At 56.2% G+C, this 17,370-nt stretch overlaps 1 protein-coding gene across 1 annotated transcript in view; it reads right to left on the bottom strand.

Moving 5' to 3' along the window:
* Positions 1 to 202: 202 nt before the first annotated feature.
* The window catches only part of SLC4A5 (solute carrier family 4 member 5), a 24,326-nt gene continuing 7,158 nt past the window's right edge, over positions 203 to 17,370 (bottom strand). Inside the window, exons 4-23 of the mRNA XM_041404643.1 lie at positions 16,677 to 16,772; positions 15,864 to 15,919; positions 13,513 to 13,670; positions 13,339 to 13,426; positions 13,031 to 13,185; positions 12,232 to 12,375; positions 11,265 to 11,439; positions 10,846 to 10,979; positions 10,468 to 10,739; positions 7,986 to 8,047; positions 7,170 to 7,370; positions 6,406 to 6,519; positions 4,476 to 4,637; positions 3,964 to 4,142; positions 3,716 to 3,788; positions 3,495 to 3,563; positions 2,910 to 3,083; positions 2,547 to 2,708; positions 2,078 to 2,159; positions 203 to 566 (exon numbers count right to left, since the gene is read on the bottom strand). Coding sequence (XP_041260577.1) covers positions 532 to 566; positions 2,078 to 2,159; positions 2,547 to 2,708; positions 2,910 to 3,083; positions 3,495 to 3,563; positions 3,716 to 3,788; positions 3,964 to 4,142; positions 4,476 to 4,637; positions 6,406 to 6,519; positions 7,170 to 7,370; positions 7,986 to 8,047; positions 10,468 to 10,739; positions 10,846 to 10,979; positions 11,265 to 11,439; positions 12,232 to 12,375; positions 13,031 to 13,185; positions 13,339 to 13,426; positions 13,513 to 13,670; positions 15,864 to 15,919; positions 16,677 to 16,772 — 2,591 coding nt within the window. The 3' untranslated portion in view covers positions 203 to 531. The remainder of the gene's footprint in view (positions 567 to 2,077; positions 2,160 to 2,546; positions 2,709 to 2,909; positions 3,084 to 3,494; positions 3,564 to 3,715; positions 3,789 to 3,963; positions 4,143 to 4,475; positions 4,638 to 6,405; positions 6,520 to 7,169; positions 7,371 to 7,985; positions 8,048 to 10,467; positions 10,740 to 10,845; positions 10,980 to 11,264; positions 11,440 to 12,231; positions 12,376 to 13,030; positions 13,186 to 13,338; positions 13,427 to 13,512; positions 13,671 to 15,863; positions 15,920 to 16,676; positions 16,773 to 17,370) is intronic.

Here is a 17,370-nt window from a genome sequence, read left to right as displayed (position 1 = left end):
CCGGGGTTTGGGACCCTAAAACCCGCCGGGGCCGCCGGGGCCGCCTGCGTGGGGCAGAGTTCCGCCCCCGGTTTCTTTATCGGTACACGCGAACGCGGCGCTATCTACCTATCTAGATATAAATTAAATTAAGGGGGGGTCCCGCGGGCGGGGGGCTATAGCGTGGTCTCGCTGCCCATGTCCCGCGGGGCCTTCTCCGTGTCGCTGTCCTCGTAGTCCGACTCCATCTCGATCTTCACCTGGGGCACGGCACAGATGGGGTTGCGGGAGTAGTTAAAGGCGGGAGACGACGGGCACGAGATCTTCAGGTGGAGGGTGATACTGGGGGGCAGCAGGGGAGAGGGGGGTGAGCAGCCAGGGGGGCTGCCCCCGCCCCAAACCCGCCCCGGGGGTGCTGCTGCCTGGAGGCTTTGAGGTTTTTGTACATTGGTGGAGCAGCAGCCGGGAGGATCCCAAAATTCCCCCCCGGGGATGGGGATGGGGAGGGGTCGCGGTTACCTGCGATCCATGTCCGAGCCGTTCGGGGAGGAGTCAGAACGCAGAGCTCCAGGTGGAGGCCCTCTTTCCTGGGGGGACACGCAGCTGAAACACTCCCCAGGTGACCCCAAAAATCCCCCTGGGCCCCCACTGCATCCTGGGCCAAAATCTTCAATCCTGCCTTTCTGGGACCAAAATCACCAATCCCACCTTTCTTGGACAAAAGCACCAATCCCACCTTTCTTGGACAAAAGCACCAAGTTCACCTTTCTGGGCAATGGGAGGAGGAGGAAAACTCCTGGGAATTGCAGATTTTGGGGGTGATCAGCCAGAGGAAAGGCCCTGCCAGCAGCAGTTAAGGAGTTAAACTGAGCTCAAACTCCTTGGGGTCATAGAATGAACCCCCCAAATTCATTCTGAGGATTTTTGGTGAAGGTGGAACCGAACCTGCTCTTTCCCAACCATTAAACTCCATCACAAGAAGCTTTTGGGGGCGATGAAACCCAGGAGATTCCTGGAATTTTTTTGGGATTTATGGAAATCTTGGTGATCTTTGGGATGAGCGGTGCTCCGGCGGTTCTGGAGCTGGTGGATTTCCCAGGTGGGATTTCCCAGGTGGGTTCCCCTGGTGGGTTCCCCTGGTGGGATTTCCCAGGTGGGTTTCCCAGGTCGGATTCCCAGGTCGGATTCCCAGGTGGGATTCCCAGGTGGGTTCCCCTGGTGGGTTTCCCAGGTGGGATTCCCTGGTGGGATTTCCCAGGTGGGTTTTCCCTGGTGGGTTCCCCTGGTGGGTTTTCCCTGGTGGGATTCCCTGGTGGGTTTTCCCAAACTGTTATTTTCAGGTGGGTTCCCCTGGTGGGTTTCCCAGGTGGGATTCCCTGGTGGGATTTCCCAGGTGGGTTTCCCGGGTGGGATTCCCCAGGTGGGTTTCCCTGGTGGGTTTCCCAGGTGGGTTCCCCAGGTGGGTTCCCGGGTTTTCCCTGGTGGGATTCCCTGGTGGGTTTTCCCAAGTGGGATTTCCCAGGTGGGTTCCCCTGGTGGGTTTCCCTGGTGGGATTTCCCAGGTGGGTTTCCCAGGTCGGATTCCCAGGTGGGTTCCCCAGGTGGGATTCCCGGGTGGGTTTCCCGGGTGGGTTTCCCAGGTGGGTTTCCCAGGTGGGATTTCCCAGGTGGGATTCCCTGGTGGGTTTCCCAGATGGGGTTTCCCAGATGGGGTTTCCCTGGTGGGATTTCCCTGGTGGGTTTCCCTGGTGGGTTTCCCAGGTGGGTTCCCCTGGTGGGTTTTCCCAGGTGGGATTCCCAGGTCGGATTCCCAGGTGGGTTTCCCTGGTGGGATTTCCCAGGTGGGATTCCCAGGTTGGATTCCCTGGTGGGATTTCCCTGGTGGGTTCCCCTGGTGGGATTTCCCAGGTGGGATTTCCCAGGTGGGATTTCCCAGGTGGGTTTCCCTGGTGGGTTTCCCAGGTGGGTTCCCCAGGTGGGATTCCCTGGTGGATTGTCTCCCCTGGCCCTGCTGGCGCGGGGGTCGGCTGCGTGCAGCGGGGTTAGTGCCGAGCGGAGCCCAGGGAGGGTTAGGAGGGCTCCTGGGCTCGGTACTTACGGCGGAGGCACGGGGGGCCCCCGTTTCGGGGCTGCGCGGGCAGGGGCTCCATGGGGATCTTAATGACTGAGGGAGGTGGGAACTGGGGAAGAAACGGGGAAATTCCTGCTGAAGACAGCACCTGGGGGGCTCCCAGAGGGACCTGAGACCTCTAGAGGAGGAGGAGGAGGAGGCTTTGCCTTCCTCTTCCCAAATCCCAGAGCAGAAGTCACACTGAGGCTTTGAGGGATGGGTGCTGTGCCCTAAACCGGGGATTTGGGCTCTTCTCCCTGAGGATTTCCTTTTTTTGGCCATGATTTTCCAGCTTTTGGGATATCCCCTGGAGCCCCTCACTCAGCCACTTCTGTCCCTGCTCTGGAACAGCTCCAGGAATCCAAGACCTTCATCCCAATTCCCAGTGGGAATTGTCCCTCCCCAGCTCTGGGATGTCCCCACTGTCCTGGGGAGCCCCTGGTGACCCCGTGCCCACCTCCTCGTCGCTGCTGCTCTCGCCTTTGTTGCCTTTCTTCTTCTTCTTCTTGTCGTCCTCCTTCTTCTTCTCCTTCTCGGGGATGATGTTGTCGATCCAGGCCAGGTCGTGCTGGGAGAAGACGAAATCCAGGAGCCGCCTCACCAGGATCAGGGCCAAGATCTGACAGGGGAGAGGTCCAGGAGCATCTCAAGCCAAGATCTGGTGGTGACCACCAAGCCAAAAACCCTTTAAATCCCAAAAAACCCTTTGGAGCAAGGTTTGGATTACCCACAATGGAGAAAATTATGGTGGCCTTGGTGGGACCACACCAAAAATTCCATTAAATCCCAAATAAACCCTTTGGGTCGAGGTTGGGATTACCATGACGGGGAAGATGATGGCGGCCACGGTGGATTTGAGGATCCAGAGCACGGCCAGGCAGACGATCTGCACCAGGGTGAAGAGGTGGATGCGGCGCAGCGGGACGTGCCGCAGGAACACGTAGTCGGGCTGGTGCTTGGCTGGCATCAGGAAGAGCTTGCAGCGATCCCAAAACTGCCCAGGGAGGAAGGCCTGGGGTTAATCCTCAGCCCCACCCCACAGAAAAACCGTCTTCTAGCCCCAAAATGGAGGAAGAGCTTGAACTGATCCTAAAACTGCCTGGGGTTAATCCTCAGCCCCACCCCACAGGCTGCCCAGGAAAAGCTTCTTTTATTACCCCCAAAATGGGGAATTTCCAGGTTTTTTGTTTCTCAGAGGGTTTTGGGTATCTGCTTTCCCAGGTGTGGAAATTTTGGAGTAAAAATCCTTTTGGAGCCAGCGTGGGACAGTCTGTGGCCAGTGAGAAGGAGGAGGAAGAGGAGAAGGAGGAGGAGAATGACGAGGAGGATAAGGAGAATGAGGACAGGGAAGAAGAGGACGAGGAAGATGAGGATGAGGAGGACGCCGAGGAGGAAGGGCACTCACCTGGATCCCGTTCAGCGACGCCACGCCCATGTAGAGGAAGACCCCGTAGAGCACCGGCATGGGGATGTACTGGGAACAGGAACACCACGGGCCTGACCCAGGGAAGGCAGAGCTCCTCCCCAGGGACAGGGACAGCGCTGGAGGTCACCAGGACAGGACAGGGTCCAGCTTTTGTCCCCATGTCCCCAAATCTCTGCAGGGAGGGGGAACGGGAATTTTACCTTCAGGATAGGAGCCAGGAAAACCGAAATGCCCGTCAGCACGAAGACGATGATGCCGGTGACCCTCTGCTCCCTGGAGGGGGGACAGGAGCAGGCTCAGCCCGAGGAACCGCCGAGGAACCACCAGTGGGAATGGGACTGACAGCCCTCTCTGGCCACGCTGTTCCTCGTGTCCCCTTCAGGACAATCCCTCCCTGGCCCTGCTGTCCCTGGTGTCCCCCCAGCTCCAGGACCCCTCTGAGACCCACCTGACCCCCAGGAACTGGGGCTGCTCCCCCGGGGCGCTGGTCTCGGTCTCCATCTTGAGGCTGTCGATGTGGGCGATGGAGATGACGGTGGCGGCCACGTACCAGGGCAGCCCCATGAAGGAGCACACGGCCATCAGGATGCCCACCCAGAAGAGGTCCAGGTGGTACCCGGCTGCCTTCTGCAACACACCATGGGGGGCTCTGCACGGGGGCTCTGCACTGGGGGTGTCCCCCAGGCAGGGCCTCAGTGTGCCCCAAATGGCCTTGGGGCACCTGGTGTCACTCCAAAACACCCGGTGTCACCGTGATGTCCCCCACATGGATATGGGGCACCCAGTGTCACCCCATTTCACACCCTGCACCCCGTTACCCACAGAACTTCACCCCACAGGCCCTCCCTCACCCCAAACCCGCAGCTGCCTGAGGCCAAGGGGCAGCCCCCACTGGAGCCAGGGCAAACCCCCAAACCCACCCCAAACTTGGGTGCTCTGGGGGATCCCCAGGGGTCTCACCCTCAGCTTGTGCTCCTTCCTGTTGACGATGACGGCGGTGATCTGCTGGTCCATGAAGATGAGGATGGTGACCAGCAGGGCGGGCAGGGCGCTGGCCAGGTACACCCACCACGGGTTCTTCCCGAAGGGGAACACGAACCAGCCGCGGTCCACGCGCGTGGGCTGGGGAGGACAGCGGCGTCGGAACCTCGGCAACGCCGCACGGGTTGGGAGAACCCGAGGGGTGGCGTTTGGGGACAACCCCATCCCGGATCCCTCCTAAATCCTGTGCCCCAAACTGCCCCCAGATCCTCAATGGGATCCCCATTGGGATCCTTACTGGCATTTCCATTGGGATCCCCATTGGGATCTTCACAGGGATCCCCACTGGGATACTTATTGGGATTCCCATTGGGATTCCCAGTCCACGCGCGTGGGCTGGGGAGGACAGCGGCGTCGGAACCTCGGCAACGCCGCACGGGTTGGGAGAACCCGAGGGGTGGCGTTTGGGGACAACCCCATCCCGGATCCCTCCTAAATCCTGTGCCCCAAACTGCCCCCAGATCCTCAATGGGATCCCCATTGGGATCCTTACTGGCATTTCCATTGGGATCCTCATTGGGATTCCCATTGGGATTCCCGTTGGGATCATCATTGGATGGTTACTGGGATCCTTATTGAGATCCTCCTTGGGGTTTCTGTTGGGATCCCCATTGGGATCCTCACTGGGATCCTTATGGGATTTCCATTGGGATCCCCTTTGGGATTTCCATTGGGATCGTCACTGGGATCCTCACTGGGATCCTTATGGGATTTCCATTGGGATCCCCTTTGGGATTTCCATTGGGATCCCCATTGGGATTTCCATTGGGATCCCCACTGGGATCCCCATTGGGTTCCTCACTGGGTTCCCCACATCAACCCCTGGCTGGGGGGGGAACACGAACCAGCCGCGGTCCACGCGCGTGGGCTGGGGAGGACAGCGGCGTCGGAACCTCGGCAACGCCGCACGGGTTGGGAGAACCCGAGGGGTGGCGTTTGGGGACAACCCCATCCCGGATCCCTCCTAAATCCTGTGCCCCAAACTGCCCCCAGATCCTCAATGGGATCCCCATTGGGATCCTTACTGGCATTTCCATTGGGATCCCCATTGGGATCTTCACAGGGATCCCCACTGGGATACTTATTGGGATTCCCATTGGGATTCCCATTGGGATCATCATTGGATGGTTACTGGGATCCTTATTGAGATCCTCCTTGGGGTTTCTGTTGGGATCCCCATTGGGATCCTCACTGGGATCCTTATGGGATTTCCATTGGGATCCCCTTTGGGATTTCCATTGGGATCGTCACTGGATCCTCACTGGGATCCTTATTGGGATTTCCATTTGCATTCCACACAGGGATCCCCACTGGGGTTTCTATTGGGATCCCCACTGGAATCCTCACTGGGATCCCCATTGGGTTCCTCACTGGGTTCCCCACATCAACCCCTGGCTGGGGGACAAGGAATCCTTCCAGAATGGGGTTTTGTGGAATTTTGGGTTTTTACCTTGAAGTCAGTAGGCACTTGGAGCTTTGGGGTGTTGAGTCCGAAAAGCACATCCAGCCCCACAAACATTAATATGGACATAAAGATGGAGAAATCACTAATGAGCTTACGGAGCTGCAGGTCAGGGTGGGAGAGGGAGGAAAGGGAGGGGAAAATGGCAAAAAGGGAGGAAAAATGGCAAAAAAGGGAGGAAAAACAGCAAAAAGGGGAGGAAAAGTGGCAAAAAAGGAGGGAAAACAACAACAAAGGGAGGAAAAACAACAAAAAAAGAGAGGAAAGAAAGTCAGAAAATTAGAATATTGTTAGAAAAGTTGAAGTAGCTTTTAAGACAGTGCCTGGAGCTGCGAAATTCCCAAAAAAACCTGGAAAAAGAGCGTGGGAGAGGAGGGGAGGCCGAACCTTGATGATACTGGGGATGTGGAGTTTGGGGGTGTCCAGTCCGAAACAGGCGTCCACTCCACAGAAGAGCAGGATGGAGAAGACATTGGAAAAATCAGCAATGAAAGCCCTGACCTGGAGGCAAGACAGGGAAATGGGGTTGGAAAGAGGATTAACGGGGTGGGAAGGGTAATTAACTAGGTGGGAAGAGTAATTAATGGGGTGGAAAGGAGAATTAATGGGGCGGGAAGGGGATTAATGGGGTGGGAAGGGATCTTGTCCAGGTCTCTGTGGACGTCCCCATCCTCCGGGATTGTCCCTTGGCGTCACCTGCAAACCTCCCAAGGGTCCCTTGACCCCTTTGTTTCCGTCATTAATGAACACATTAATTAAGGCTGGCCCTGCCAGGGAGCCCTGGACACCACTGGTCACTGATGTCCATCGGACTCTGGGTGGGATCATCCCACCCAATCCTCATCCATGATCCCACCCAATCCTCATCCATGATCCCACCAATTCCTCACCCATGATCCTACAAATTCTTGTTCATTAATTGTCCACCCATTAACTCAGCTCCAGTTCCGAGAGGAGGATACCACAAAAACCTCACAGAATTCCAAAAATCAGGGCCTAAAACCTCAGGGAGGACCCCAAGTCTGGCCAAATTCTCCTAAAACCAGGAATTTCTTCTCCTGGAGTTCTCTGCCTCCACCCAAACCTCCCGGCAGTTCCCTTTTCCCCTCATTTTTGGGAAAGGATCTGGCAGAATCTGGTTTTTTCCTTACCTTGGTGGGGAAGTAGCGGCTGAATTTGAATTTTTTCAGGGTCAGGGTCATGGAGTAGGTGCCAAAGAAGAGGATGAAGGACATGAGGGCCAGGTCTGGCACGAACTTGCAGGATTTTCCCACTAAGCTGCCGCCGTATTTGAGACATTCCTTCTTACTCAGCTGGGTCCAGTCCAGAGCTGTGAGGTTGAGAGCATTGGACTGGCGAGAGACCCCGAAAAAAAGCAAAATTAGCAAAATCTGGAATTGTTGTGGTGTGCAGTGAAGGGGGGAATTTCAACCCAAATCCAGCACAATTGGCATTTTTAAGGTGCAGTGTGGAAAGAAAGGGAAATTTCCTGTCCAACCACCAAATTTGTACTTTTAGGATCACACTGTACAAGAAAAGGGAAATTTCTTGTCCAAAACCCAAATTTGTACTTTTAGGATCACACTGTACAAGAAAAGGGAAATTTCTTGTCCAACCACCAAATTTGTACTTTTAGGATTGTATTGTGCAAGAATAATGGGATATCACAACTGAATTGATCAAAATCAGTGTTTTTAGCAACTGCAACCTGCAAACCAATGAAATTTCCTGCTCAAACCCCCCAAAACAGCAGTTTGAGCTGTTTCAGCACACAAAGAAAGCCAAATTTCCAGAGTTTTGGGGATACCCAAAACCGCAGAGCTGATACAAATTCGGGGGATCAAAGCATGGATTTGGCGCTGCTGGGAACCCAAATTCGAGTTCCCCTCGCTCCTGGGTGCTGGAATCCCCCGGATCCCCCTCCCTGATCCCAAATTTCCCCGGGATGAGCAGACCCCAGTCCTTACCAGAGACACGTTAGTGGTGTTCGGTGCCACTGGAGCTGAAGCATCGAACAAGGTCGCGTTGGCTGCGGGAAAGGAGTCGGTTATTGAGGTTTTGGGGCTGAACCCGAGCTTTTGGGGCTAAACCCCAGCTGGGCTTCACCTGCTGAGCCCGCCAGGGATCAGCATCCCGGGATTTTGGGGGGAAATCCCCCTTTTCTAACTTCTCCCTGATTAATCCCACGCGCCGGGGAGGACGCGGCGGCTCCCGCGGCGGCTTCTCCCTGCGGGGCTGGGCCACAGGGGAGTTTTTAGGAGCTTCCCAGATCCTAAAATTTCCAGGAGCTTCCCAGTTCATAAAATTTCCAGGAGCTTCCCAGTTCCTAAAATTTCCAGGAGCATCCCAGGAAAGCCGCCGGGAGTGGGGTGGACTTAAAACCACCGGGGTGGAAGGCTGGGAAAAGCACCCTGGGGGTGGTTTTTATATTTTTTTTTGGAGAGGTGGCACCCAAATCGCCCCAAATCGCACCCAATTTGCCTTTTTAAAATTATTATTCTATTTTTTTTAAATTGTTTGGGGGTGTTTTGGTGTCATCGGTGCAGAATTCCGTCTTTTCGGGCCCCGGCACCTTCTCCTCCGCGGCTCTTCAGGCGACGCAGCTCCGCAGCTCCGGGAGCACCCCCGGGATCTCTCGGGGTGCCCCTAAAAGAGGGGATTCGGGAATTGGGGAATTCCAGGACGGCTTTGCCGCCCCCCTCTTCCATCCTCTTCGCCAAGTGGGAATTTCAGCCGCCGCCTCCAGCCCCGGCGCCGGGGATTAACGAAGGAGAGGCTGGGTTAGGACAGAGAGCCCAGCCCTACAAACATTGGCTTTGTTCTCATTTCTCTCCTCCACAACCTTTTCTTTTTCCACAAACCCTATTTTGGGGTTTCTAAGCCTTTAAAGGGCGGCACGGCACCGGTGGGGTTAAAGAGAGGAGCCCTAAGGGCTCGACACAAACCTTTTCAGAGAGAGAGAAAAGTCAAATGCATGGGAAAAAAAAATAACAAGGGAACCCCCCCGTGGGGGGAGAGTATCAAATATTAAAATAGTTTTAATATTTAGAAGGCGATACTCACTTGAGATTGAAATCAGCCCCAATTGATGTGTGCAGCAGAGACAAATATGGGACAAATCAGTTATAATAATCAAAAATCAGCAGGGATGGAAAAAAAGGGGAATTAAAAAAAAATAAATTAAGGATGGAGGGAGAAATAAACATAATTTCTAGAGGGATTTTAAATCCAGCCTGGCCACGGCTGCCTCGGGCAGCCAGGGCGAGGAGCGGGAGCGGGGATTGGGGTGTGGAAGCCTCTGGGCTGCTCGGGGTGGGGGCTTGGAGAAGGGGGAGACCTCCCTGGAGGCTGCAGCTCCTCCCGGGGGTGCTCACGGCTCCGTCCGGGAATTTCGGCTCTGGGGGTTCCGGCTTCGCTCTCTGCGGGTCGGGTTTGGGGCAGGATTTGGTTCTGGTGCTGCTCTGGGGTCTCGGTGCTCACGGAGGGGTGGATGAGCAGGAATTGAGGAAAAATGCAAAATTCAACGCGACGGCTGCGATAGCCGTGGGGTGAGAGCTCTCCTTGGAGTGGCAGATGAGTTGGGAATGCCGTGGGTGGAGGGTCCTGGGTGCTTCTCTTGAAGGAAGGAGATGGGCAGAACTTCACCATCACCTTCATCAACCATCATCTTCATGCACTGTGACCTTCATCCACCATCACCTTCATCCATCTTCATCCACCATCTTCATCCACTGTGTCCTTCATCCACCATGACCTTCATCCACCATGACCTTCATCCACCATAATCTTCATCCACCATCACCTCCACCCACTGTCAGTCTCCTGTGGCTGCAGCTGGTGCTCCCCAAAATTTGGATTTTTGGCATAAATTCAGCTCCTGGGAGAGCAGGCGCTCGCTGCCGTGAGCCCGAAGCCGTCTCCGTTCCCTTCCAGGAGCGTCCGAGCTCCACAGTTCAGATCTGGGATCATCCAGGACATCTACCCAAGAGCAAAACCACGGAAGGACCTTCTGCTCAGAGCCACGTGGCCTCTCCTTTTGGAAAAGGAGTGGAAAAAGAAGGGAAACGGTCCATGGAGGTTTCCACACCCAGCTGGGACATCCCGGGGTGTCCCAGACACTGCAGAGCACAGAACCACTCCAGGTGTTTCCTGGAGATTCAGTTTCCATCAGCAGCAGGCTGGAATGACCCAAAATGTCTTTTTTGTTCTTCCATAATTCCTCCTTATCCATCCAGGTCTGGCTGAGATCCTGACTCTCCATCCGCTGTGTCCCGGGAAGTTCATCCAAGGGGGACAAGGCTCTTCCTCCATCTCCACAACCCCCTCGGAGGAGGACGATGAGTTCCAGGTCTCTGCAGCTGCCTCCTCCCACGTCCTGGGCCAGGATTCATCCACGCCAGGACCCTCCCACCCCCGGCTCCTGCCCGGGCGGCCCCGGGGTGAACTCACCTGGGTCGGGGGCGACGCACTCGCACTTGTACATGGTCACGTAGTCGGGCTTGAAGTCGGAGTTGATGGGGTAGTACTTGAAGGCCCCGATCATCTTCTTGATGGCGTCGTAGATGAAGATGAAGCTGATGAGGGTGGAGAAGCCCTCCTCGGTGAAGCGCGTGATGTACTTTATGATGAAGCTGGCGTCGGTGGCCACCAGGATAAGGCACTGCAGGGCCGAGTGCAGCCCGATCCACAGGCGGAATTCCATGTAGTCGATCCCGTTGCCTCTGGAAGAGGGGACACGCGGCCCTGTGAGATCAGCTGGGTGCTGGGGACACGTCCCACCCCCACGGGGACAGGCCCTGGTGTCCCCGGGGGTGGCCCAGCACTCACTTGCTGAAGTCGAAGAGCAGCTTCTCGAAGATGAGGATGGGGCCGGTGCTGCTGAGGATGATGAGGGGCTGCCCGGCAAAGAGGCAGAACATGGAGCCGGCCATGGCCGTGCCCAGGAAGCTCTCCATGACCCCCTGGGGACGGAGCAGAGGTGGCATTACAGGGGTGTTGGGTCACACCACGTCCCCACAGACCCCCCGATGGAGATGGGGCTGAGGGATGGTTGGGGCCGTGTCCCATTGCTCCTGGCATTGCCATGGAGGGATTCCAGTGTTCCGGGGCTGCCAGTCCCACCTGGCAGAGAATGTCCATCCCCAGAAGCTTGGCATGGCACAAGTAGGGTAAAATCCATCCCATCCCATCCATTCCATCCCATCCCATCCCTGCCTGTCCCCAAGCTGGTGACACCTGGGCCACACCTGGTAGTTGTCGGTGGCGTCCCCCAGCAGCCCCCCGAAGGTGATGGCGTTGGTGATGCAGCCCAGGTAGATGAAGAGGATGGCGGAGATGGACTGGATATGGAAACCTTCGTAGAAGTCACTCGGGAACCAGGGCAGCTTCCTCTTGATATCCAGGTAGAGGCCACCACAAAACCTGCAGAGACACCGCCGAGGTGACACCGACACCTGGTGACTGCCACCAAAACAGAATCATGGAGTCCTGGAGAGGTTTGGGTTGGGAGGGACCTTAAATTCCATCCCATCCAACCCCTGCCATGGCAGGGACACCTTCCACTGTCCCAGGGTGCTCCAGCCTGGCCTGGGACACTTCCCAGGATGGAGCAGCCTCAGCTCCTCTGGGAATTCCAGCCCAGCTCCTCCCCACCCTCCCAGGGAGGAATTCCTGCCCAATATCCCATCCAGCCCTGCCCTCTGGCTATAGAAAGCCATTCCCTGTGTCCTGTCCCTCCATCCCTTGTTCACGGTCTCTCTCCAGCTCTCCTGGAGCCCCTGCAGGCCCTGGAATGTGCCGGAAGCTCTCCCTGGAGCCTTCCCTTCTCCAAGTGAACATTCCCAGAATGGCTCCAGAGCAGAGAGGCTCAAGCATCCCAGAATCCTGGAATGGTTTGGGTTGGGAGGTGCCCAAACACCCCCAGTCCCACCCAGGGACACCTCCCACCATCCCAGGCTGCTCCAAGCCCCGTCCAGCCTGGCCTTGGACACTTCTGGGGATCCACAGCTGCTCTGGCCATTTGGGAGATTTACAAACATTGATACCTAAATACAATTTATGTACAGACACATAAATAGGCCTGGTGCTGACAAAAACCCCTCCCCACCAGGATTTCCCCCCTCGGTGCCCCAGGACACGCCAGGATGAGCCCACAGGAGACGCTGATGGATCCTGGCACATTCTGGAGGGTTTTGGGGGTGGCTCCTGGCTCACCTGCCAGTCCAGGCCAGCTCCTCCCCAATCTCGTGGACTTCAGGCATCTCCCCATCGTCGCTGGTGCCGCCGCCGCCCCCGGCGCCCGCCCCGCCGGCCGCGCCGTTCATCTGCCCCACCTCGTTCAGCGAGAACACCGACTTCCTGCGGGACACCGGCACCGCCTCGCACCCGCTCTGGCACTGCCGGATGGGCACCGCCGGGTGGGCACCGCCGGATGGGCACCGCCGGATCGGCACCGCCACATCAGCACAGCCACACTGGTGCCACTGAATCGACACCGCCACATCGGCACTGCCAGATTGGCACCACTGGATGGGCACCGCTGGATTGGCTCTGCCAGATTGGCACTGCTGGATCAGCACCACTGGCTCAGCACCACCACCACTGCTGGATTGGCTCCGCCAGATTGGCACCACCTTGGTCTGGCACCACTGAATGGGCACCGCTGGCGTGAGGACCATGGCCAAGGCCGTGGTGCGGCTCTGAGCCTGCACTGAGCTTGGTTTTGGGGCAAGTTTGGCCAGATCCAGAGCTGGGTATGGTCAATTTGTGGAGCCATGGGTTGGGTTGGGTTGGACTCGGTTGGACTAAAGGATCATCCAGTTCAACTCCTGGGTCACCTCCCAGTAAAAGCTGTCCCAGGAGAGTGGAAACGCCTCCGAGCCGAGCTGGGATCAAACCCTGCTGCAAACCCAGCGTTTCTGGAACATCTGGAGGGGTTACTTCCAGGGATGAAGCCAAGCGAGGCTCTTACCCCCCCCAGAACTGGACACAGGGCTGGTGCAGCCCCACCCACCTCTTCTCAGCTGAGGGCACTTTTTTGGGAGGCTCAATCCGAATGTTGGGGTCCCACTCGCCGGGCGGGAGGACGATGACCTCGTCCAGGAACTCGTCGATGCCGGCGATCAGGTCCTCCCTGTCCCTGGCTTTGTAGGCAACGTCGCTGAAGAGCTGGGGGTGGACACAGGACAGGGGTCAGCTCCAGCCCCACGTCCTCCTGGGGGTTTCGATCTCAATTTTTGGGGTGATAAGGTGGAAATTGCTTTTTTTGCTGGGTTTTGAGTCGGGGGGTTCCACAGGAGGGCTGGGGTGGCCTCCACTCACATCGTCCACCATCAGAGTGGCGATGGCCCTGCCGATCTCGTTGTAGGACTTGGCTTTTCCCGGCGGGCCGAGGAGAATGAAGAGGAATCTGGGGAGGGAAAGGAGCCGTGTCGGCCGCCTCGGAGCTGTGATGCCACCAGAGCCCTCGGGACGTGCCCAGGGGACGGCGCTCACCTGGTGGGGACGGGCACCTCGGTCACGCCCCCCAGCATGGTGGCCTGGAGCAGCCGCACGAAGGCCACGAAGGGCTTCTCCAGGAACTCCACCTCCCCCACCAGCACGTTGGAGGCCTCGGCATCCTTGGGGATCTTCTTGATGAACTTGTTCTTCAGCTGTTGGCAAAGACAAGATGGAGGAAGGGAGCGGTTGCCAAAATTTGGCTTTTCTCCCTTTTTTTTTTCCCCACCAAAGTTGAAACCTCAGGCTGCAAGATTTCACCTCTGGGTGTCCCAGGACTCGCAGAGGTGGGGACTGAGGAGCCACACCTGGGAATCAGCCAGGAACAAAAAGCCAAATTTCTTCAGAAACGTGGCTAAAACCGAGACTAAACTGCACCCCCAGGGCTCCACAGCCCAACCAGCAACGTTTGGTTTTGCTCTCCTGGGCTCCCCACAAGGAAAACTCCCTGAAATCCCCTGTGGAAAACCTGAGCCAACCCCAGGGGGGCTGCAGCAAGCCAGGAACATTTTTGGAGTTTATTTGCAGCCCCTCATGGCACAGAACCCCCCTCAAGCCCTGCACGGGGGAGGTTTTTGTGCCTCGTTCCTCCCCAGCCCCGTTCCCGGAGCTGGAACAAATAATGGGAGGAGGAAAACCTCATCCATGGATTTATTCCCCAGGTCTCTTCTCCCCTGCAGCTCTTTTCATTACAGCCTCAAAGGGTTCAATACCCAGCCTGGCAGGGAGTTATGATAATCTATATGGCAGCATGAGGGGAGGCATGTGAGCTGGGCAGCCGCCTCGCCCCGTCCTAATCTTCTAAATCCAAATGGAAAAAGAAAAAAAAAAAAAAAAAGAAATCATAATAATAATAAAGCAACTCCCCCAGTTCTGCTCGGAATAAGAGCAGGAGTTACCAGTGGCCACTAAGCTTCATGTAACACTTAAAAAGTCCCTTTGTAGTGGGCCTAATAGGGTGATTAAACCTAAATGCTTTGCATATTTTGGGATTAACCCTCCGAACCCCATTGCTGGAGGGGATATTTGGGGTTCCTGACTGGGCACCACGATGGAGTCATTTGGGGAGGTGGCCTGGAAACCTTCGTGATGTCCCTGTCCTGTGGCTCCCTGCAGAACATGGATTTCCATCCGTGAAATCCAAGGAAATAAAACATTATTTCTTGTGTTTGGACTTGCCCTAAAGTGCATCACCCCAGGTAAGCCCAGCGAGGTTATCCCGGGGGAAAAGCAAGTTACTATCCCATCCCATCCCTAAAATCCAAAGCAAGCTGTTCTCCCATCCCATCCCTAAAAACCCAAAGCAAGTTGCTATCCCATCCCATTCCCTAAAAACCCAAAGCAAGCTGTTCTCCCATCCCATCCCTAAAAACCCAAAGCAAGTTGCTATCCCATCCCATCCCTAAAAACCCAAAGCAAGTTGCTATCCCATCCCATCCCTAAAAACCCAAAGCAAGCTGTTCTCCCATCCCATTCCCTAAAAACCCAAAGCAAGTTGCTATCCCATCCCATTCCCTAAAAACCCAAAGCAACTTGTTCTCCCAGCCAAATCCGGAAAAGAAAGAAAGCAAAGCTCTTAATCCCTAAAAACCCAAAGCAAGTTGCTATCCCATCCCATTCCCTAAAAACCCAAAGCAAGTTGCTATCCCATCCCATTCCCTAAAAACCCAAAGCAAGTTGCTATCCCATCCCATTCCCTAAAAACCCAAAGCAAGTTGCTATCCCATCCCATTCCCTAAAAACCCATCCTGCCTTTGGTTTATGGTGAAATCAGGAACAGAAAGAAAGCAAAGCTCTTACAAGGAACCAACCATTCCCAGAAAAGGAGTCTGGAATGGGAACGGGACAAAATCCCACTGATCCATCCCATCCCCAAACTGGAGCTGCTTCCCAGCTCCTCCTAAAAGCAATCCCAGAAGGAAAAGCCCCCCATGGCCTCTGGGTTGAGCTTTGCTTTGGGAAACCCTCAGAAAAACCAGATCCCACCCCAAATTCCAGCTACACCCCCAGAGCTGAATCCCAAGAGCTCAGATGGGATTTTCCACCCTCTCCCTTTAGGATCCTTTAGGATTCCTACACTTCCAAGCAGCTCTCTGCAGATCTGGAGGGAATTTTTGCCCCACCCTGATGGATTTGGGCTCCTGGCTCGTCCCAAATTCCGTGCTGAGATCTCAGGTGTCACCTCTGGGGCAGCTTCCCCGCAGGGATCAATACAGCAATTAACTGCCCTAATTAGGAATTTGTGCGGGTATCGACCCAGCCACGGCTCACATGGACCCGACAGCCCCAGAGCCCAGCAGGGATCGTGGTGGGGTTTGGGGATTTTGGGATTTTGGGATTTTGGGTACCTGGTCGGTGCTGGGCGTGTCCGAGATGTCGTTCATGCTCCGGCTCTGGGCGTGACCTGGAGGGGAGGGAGGGAATTGTGAGGAAAAAGCCACCCCAGATGCCAGGAGAAAACCCGGTGGGGAGGATTTGTGCAAAGAAATAAAACATTGGTGGTGGTGTCTGGGCTTGCCAAGCAGCAGCTGCGCTGTGAAAACGCAGGAATTGGGGAAATTCCTGCTGTGAAAGGGTGGAAAGGCTGGCACGGGGCAGTGATGGAGTCCCAGCCCTGGAAGGGTCCAGAAATTGTCACCTGGTGACAACTGTGGTGCTCCATGATCTCAGAGGGCCTTTCCAACCCTAATGATCCCAAAACTCCATAAATGGGATCATTTCCAGCCTCAGCCACAAAAACCAGGGCTCGTTTGGGATTTCCCAGCTGCCCTCTCCCAGCCAAGCAATCTTTTAGGATTCCCTCCCTCTTCCAAGCGCCGTTCCTTCCCTCCCTAAAGATTCCAAGGAATGTTTTCCTCCACCCCACACCAGCACCCTCGCTCATCCCGAATTCCCTGCTGCACTTCTGGGATGGTGGGACCTCATTTCAACCTCCCACTCTGCTCCTGGGGCTGGGAATTTGGTGTTGCAGGGAATCATTTGGTGTCCAGGGAATGATTTGGTGTCCCGGGAATGATTTGGTGTCCCGGGAATGATTTGGTGTTCCAGGGAATGATTTGGTTCCCGGGGAATCATTTGGTGTTCCAGGGAATCATTTGGTGTTCCAGGGAATGATTTGGTGTCCAGGGAATGATTTGGTGTCCAGGGAATGATCCACTCACGCAGGCGGCCGTAGCTGGCGCTCTGCCGCAGCCGCAGGTCCTCGGTGGAGCGGTGGAAGGCGGCGCCGGCGGCCGGGCCCCGCACGGGGCTGCGGGCTGGGGAGAGAGGAGAGGGGTGAGGCGGGCAGGGGGATCCCGCTGGGAATGTGGGAGCAGGATCCTGTTGGGAATGTCGGGGCAGGATCCCATTGGGAATGTCGGGGCAGGATCCCGTTGGGAATGTGGGAGCAGGATCCTGTTGGGAATGCCAGGGCAGGATCCCGTTGGGAATGTCAGGGCAGGATCCCATTGGGAATGCCGGGGCAGGATCCCGTTGGGAATGTCACAGCAGGATCCCGTTGGGAATGCCGGGGCAGGATCCTGTTGGGAATGCTGGGGCAGGATCCCGTTGGGAATGTTGGGGCAGGATCCCATTGGGAATGCCGGGCAGGATCCCGCTGGGAATGTTGGGGCAGGATCCCATTGGGAATGTCACAGCAGGATCCCGTTGGGAATGTCACAGCAGGATCCCGTTGGGAATGTCAGGGCAGGATCCCATTGGGAATGCCGGGGCAGGGTCCCGTTGGGAATGCCGGGGCAGGATCCGTTTGGGAATCCCAGGCAGGATCCTGTTGGGAATGTCACAGCAGGATCCTGTTGGGAATGCCAGGGCAGGATCCCATTGGGAATGCCGGGCAGGATCCCGTTGGGAATG

Source organism: Onychostruthus taczanowskii, unplaced genomic scaffold, assembly GCF_017590055.1.
Source record: "Onychostruthus taczanowskii isolate IOZ18803 unplaced genomic scaffold, ASM1759005v1 scaffold217, whole genome shotgun sequence".
NCBI lineage: Eukaryota > Metazoa > Chordata > Aves > Passeriformes > Passeridae > Onychostruthus > Onychostruthus taczanowskii.
The sequence above is the reverse complement of the archived record's forward strand: the minus strand, read 5'-3'. Positions and strand labels throughout refer to the sequence as shown.